Below are 5,755 nucleotides of genomic sequence, written 5' to 3' on the forward strand. Positions count from 1 at the left end.
GTTGATGTATACTTCCTGTTGCAATCTGGGAGTAATCTGGGAGGCTCCCAGAGTCCCAATGCCTAGATTTTCCTGCAAAATCAAGGGGTTCAAAACAGCTTGAGGAAAAAAATTCAGGCCCTGTTTGGACACCCCACCATCATACATGATAAATCATCAGATGTAGAATGTATCCTCAAGTATTCAACCTGAAAATGAGACTGGTTCTAATCTTCCCCCAACAAGACACAGTTTTTTTCCTATAGTGTCAAACCAAGACAATCACAGCTGAGCTGGTGAGTTTCAATGAGAGCAAGACAAAAACTAGAGTCAAGAAATTTGTGATGGACCGCAGATGAGACCGGGCTTAAATAAACAACCCCCCCCCCCCAAAAAAAAAAATGATGAAGACAACATTGTGACTATGATGTTGGACCTATCATGCCGCAACAGCCCTTGCTTAATTCTGCTAATCAGCTCAAGAAGTAATTCCAAAGCCGGAATGCCAGGCCCCTTCCCCTTCTCAAAGCTTGTCCTCCCCAGAGTCAATTAATTCTTTCTGAGAGTGTGCCAAAGGCCACTTAACAAATCATCAAGACCTCATTAGCCTGTGCTACAGAGAGTACCATTGGGATGCAGTGGTCCTTCACCCCTCTATTTCAGAGGATGAGTTCAGCTAGGCAAGACACCAAGCAGAAGGATTTGTTAAGCTAGAGACCAAAGGGGACATCATGTTTTCAGAGTGTTGAGGTGTATCATGCACTATCAGGCCGAAAGGAGAACATTCATTAAGGTACATCTCAGACAAAAGGGGAAGAAAGCAAGAGAAACAAATGTCCGATTTGCGCGATCTATGTATAGGTCAACGGAGCAGGAAAAAAACATGGCGGCGGGATCTGAGCTCTAATCATGATAAAATAACTACATCAATCAAAACCTGTGAAGGTTTACGTCTTTTGAATACATGAGAGGAACTGATACTCCTTCGTGTAATTAGGTGAGGGGGGAAATAAATATTTCTATGGCACTGGTATATAGCTTCAAGTCTTGGCAGCACTGATGAATGCTGTGGATAAGATACTTTGAAGCAAGTTACTTTTTTGTTGAACCGAATCGATAATTGAAATTATTTTCTGCAGCGAAATGATAAAAAAACAAATCAGCAATCATCGCGCGTTGATCCAATCTAAGAACAGGGCATCGAAGCAGACAAGGAGGGTTGCTGGTATCCTACGACTTGAAGACGAGGATGTTGGAGAAGCATCGGAGTCTGAGCCGTCTAGGGTTTGGGCTGGGATGGTGGGAGGGATCGACAGTGGCAGCCAACTCGAGCTGGTTCCAGGGCGTACCGGGGAAGTAGGGATGGCAGCCGTCGTCCAGCAAGGCGGGGCGGAGGGACTCGGCGCTCGTGGGCGTCCGCATCCGCAGCTTCTCGTCAGGATCGTCGGTCTTCGCGCTCGGCAGGACGACCGGCGCGCCGAGGAATGCCGAGGGGGATGACGAGCGGCGCGGGCCGGCCCGCGCTTGGGCCCACCAGTGCGAGAGGATGCACATCCTGGATCTGGGATTCTGCCGGGCACACAAGTCGCCGAGTCAGCTCGAATCCGCACTTTCTCAATCGCTTGAGCCTCCGGCACTCCGACACTGTGGAGGCGTGAATATGCAGATAGTGGTACTCAACCGACCTGAGGAAAGGGGAGCGGATCCGCCAGCCGTTTGGAAGTTGGGAGACCGAGAATACGGAGTGCTTCGGATTGTATCAAGGAGTTGTTGGCGAACGGGGGTCGTTTAGCATGCACGGGCACGGGCCACGATGGGAGAGGAGTTCGAGAGAGCCCGCGAGAGTTATATCCTACGAACTGTGTGTCAGAGAAAGGGAGCCTTGGCCAGCAAAGCAACCAAGCCAGCGAATACCTCAGAAGCTTTGAAGAATCTAGTGGGACCACATACAGCCACTGTGGAAGCTTGCGTGCTATGACAAGGCGGGCAGTGGTGGACTGTGGATGTATTTACATACACCAACAGATGTAGGCTGATGGAAGATTGCGTGCGAGAGCTGCGGCTGACTCTCCAGAAAGCCAGTAACCTGGAGGAACGGGGATGGAGATGGCAACGCGCTTCCAGGCTTTGTGGACATGGCTCTGTTGTGGAGCGGAGGTGGGCGTAGGGATCAGGAGGGCAACGGTGGAGCTGTATGTATAGAGGCGAGCGCCGGGATCCAGCCGGCAACAGGGCGGCGTGTCCAGTGCAACCTCGACACACACGGGCCTTTGGTTTCATTTTTCCCAACCAAATGATTTTAGATTATGGCGACTGTCTACATAGCGAGGCCCCGCTGCGAGGGGTATATGAAAGCAAAGGCCCGGCTGCCATGTGCCATGGAGCATATGTTCATGCTTGTTGGAAACCGAGATTCGCTCTGTGCCACGTGTCCACAGCTGCAGAGGAGCTCAGGAGCTTCTCCCTCCCCCGGTGGAATATGTAGTCATAGTTTCCAAGCTTTTCCAGCTTTCGATCCGAACATTGTGCGTCGGACTAAACAGATGGACACAGTTTGCAAGCAAGAGGTAGGGGACAGTCCATAGAGGCGCGTTTGCCGATAGCCGCGCAGTGCTGGCGGGGCGGTCGCGGCGGCCCATCTTCCAAGAGGATGGCCATTGCAGCCTCCAACATGTCTAGGGTTCAATTTCTTCACATCTCACAACACACCGGGACAGTTTCCTGCAGATCCAGCCCGTCAAATAGCGGTCGGGGCTGTGACAATAGATTGATGGTCAAAATGACCCCAGAAACCCCCTTTCAACCTAACCTACATGACTCAAAGACATCAAATTATTGAGCTGTCTGTTAGTCTGCTACCACAGTATTGGGCTGTTGGATTGGCCCATGAGCACTATGAACCAACCACCCAGCTGTCAGCCAGAAGCATCTGTAGCCTATAAGTTGATAAAGGCAGGACTCTAGAATGTGTCTCAGCATAGTGTTGTGACTGAAGAGAAAAACCCTTGACGTGTCATTGCTCCCGCACTCCACCTCTTGACTCCCCTGGCACTCCAGGTTTGGAGTTTGCACACCCCTCAACACCCCCCCTCAAACTCCACACCTAAGACTAAATACATGATGAGTAAGAAAGAGGAAAGAAAAGTATAACAAGAGGTGGTCATAGATAGAGAAACAAGGATATGGATCTTTTTTTTTTTTTTTTGAAGAGAAACTATGGAGAAATGGATAAGTAATCAGAAAAACATGGAAAAGAATATGAAAGAATATGTTGATGATGGAAGAAAGGGAATGGAAAAGAAGTTAGGAAACAGGGACTTGAGAAATGAGATCTTGATGTTGATGAGCGCCTAAGACTTTTGTGAGGAAGTCTGCCAAGTTTTGTTTGGTTGGTACCCAGTCAATGTCGATCTTGTGTTGTCGGATTGTGTTGTTGGTGAAAAAGAAATTTCTTTCAATGCTTTTGAGACTTGATCTTGAACCATTATCGTCCGCTACAAGAACAGCGGCCTTGTTATCACAAAGTAGTTTGCATTTGGCATTTGGAACTATCGATTGAAGTATGTGAAGGATGAATAACTTGAACTCTACCGCGCCGCCTAACGCAATGAACTCTGCGCCGCAAGTCGACTTTGCAACAGTCTTCTGTCTCCTGGATCCCCAGGCAATGGGACAGCCAAACAGTTTGATGATAAATCCTGAGGTGGATTGTTGAAATTCTCCTCCCCAACTAGCATCTGTCCATGTCGTGAGTATTGTATCGTCGGGTTTGAAGATCAGTTTTTTGTTCCTCGTTGTCTTGATGTATCGCATCAGGTGATGCAATGCGTTCCAGTGTGTGTTGTTTGGTTTTGAGCTGAAACGTGCCAGGTAGTTAACAGAGTACGAGATATCCGGACGGGTACCCAGCGCAAGATAATTGAGGTACCCGATATAAGATTGGAAGTCGGTCGAATTGATGGAATCCGATTCTGATGACACAAGATCTGATGAAATCATTGGTGTCGTGGTGGTGCAATGACGAAAGTTGAATTGTTGATCATATTTCATCAAGACTTGATCCGTCAATAACGGTTGGGACAATGTCAATTTGTCGTCTGACGTTTCAATTTTTAATCCAACTATCTTGTCGGGTTTGTCGAATCATTTTACTCGAAGTGATTTTTCCAGGTTCTCACGTAGTATTTGGACATGAGCAGCGGAGTTACTGAAGACAATTCCATCATCGACGTGGATCCATACAATGACTATGTGGCCGCCATTCTGGAATTTATAAAGACATTCTTCTACCTCGTCGCAAGTGAATTCCCATTGTTCTAGAAGTGATTTGAAATGTTTCCACCAGCAGCGGCTGGCTTGCCGGGTGCCGTATAAAGCTTTCTTGAGTCTCAGGACCTTCCCTTTCAAGTGAGGGAACAGTTCTACCGGGGGATCAACGTAGATGAGCTCATCAATTGGACTGTGTACAAAAGCTCCCGTGATGTCGAAAGCGTTAATGGACCATTTGAACTTGATAGCCAATGCAAACAGAAGGCAGAGCAAGGATAGCGATGCCGTTGGTGCAAATGTGGACTTGACGTCGCGACCCAGACGTTGTTTAAATCCACGAACTACAAAACGGGCCTTGGGTTTCTCAATTTTTCCATCTGAATTACGTTTCAAATCAAAAACAAACCTAGTGCCGATCGAATATTTCTTGGCACGATCCTCCACCTCCCACGTATCAATGTCCTTGAGTTGTCTCCATTCCGCCAGGCATGCGTTGCGCCAGTATTTGGCTCTGGGCAATGATAATGCTTGTTTGAGGTTATTGGGGATCTCCATATCATGGCTGGTTGGGATTTTCTTGATCATGGTATCTTGATCTTCACAAATCTTCTCTGTCGGGACTTGGCCAAGAATAAGGGCTGACCAAATGTGTTGGTGCGAGATAGGATTGGAAACCAACGGTTTGCCCTGGAAGTCAAGGAATGTAGCACATTCCGAGACGTACGTTTTTGATGTTGATGGATTCCAAAATATCCAGCCTCGGCCATCCAATTGATAGCCAATGAGATGACCGATCCAACCTCGAACGTCGAGCTTCCATCGTTTTTCTTTTGGAATATGAACTGAAGCACGTGTCCCAAATGGAAAAATTGATGAAGGATGTGGGTCCTTGTCAGACCAGAGTTTCAGTGGAGTCAAATCTTTTATTCTTGAGTTGGGTATTCGATTTGCGATCCAGCATGCGCATGTATATGCATAAGACCAGAGGTTTTGAGGGAGTTTAGACTGAAGGAGCATTGTCCGGGCCATGTCGCCCAGAGTTCTGTTCAGACGTTCCGCCTCACCGTTTTGTTCGGGGGTGTACGGAGATGAAAAGATGATTTGAGTGCCGAGTTCCGATGCAGCTGAAGACAAGTTTATTGAGTGGTATTCCTGAGCATTGTCGCATCGTAAAAATTTTGGTGCCGAACCAAATCAATTCTTCAATGTTCGGATGAGAGAAATAAGATGTGGGACAACTTCAGCCCTGGTCTTCATTGGAATGGCAAAGGAATAGGTGGTGTGATGATCTCGAGCGGTGAGGATATAGCGGTTTCCGTGGATGTCCGGATCTAAAGGTCCCAGAACGTCGGAGACCAGGAGAGCGAGCTTGGAATCCCGGGGGATTATTTCCGGAATTTTCGCTCGACGCCTCTCGCTTTTGGATGTCCGACAGGATTCACATACAAATGGTGACCAAGACTTGAGATTGAAGGAAGGGACATATAGCTTGAGAAATGATTTTACA

At 47.7% G+C, this 5,755-nt stretch overlaps 1 protein-coding gene across 1 annotated transcript; it reads right to left on the reverse strand.

Annotated features, from left to right (window-relative positions):
• Positions 1-1,209: 1,209 nt before the first annotated feature.
• Positions 1,210-2,116, reverse strand: PtA15_13A409 (uncharacterized protein; the record flags this gene model as incomplete). The annotated part of the gene is made up of 3 exons (XM_053162604.1): positions 1,210-1,548; positions 1,665-1,976; positions 2,066-2,116. 3 exons carry the CDS (start codon positions 2,114-2,116, stop codon positions 1,210-1,212), a joined length of 702 nt encoding a protein of 233 aa, XP_053026564.1.
• Between the last annotated feature and the right edge of the window lie 3,639 nt (positions 2,117-5,755).

The sequence above is a fragment of the Puccinia triticina genome, chromosome 13A (assembly GCF_026914185.1).
Source record: "Puccinia triticina chromosome 13A, complete sequence".
Taxonomy (NCBI): Eukaryota; Fungi; Basidiomycota; class Pucciniomycetes; order Pucciniales; family Pucciniaceae; genus Puccinia; species Puccinia triticina.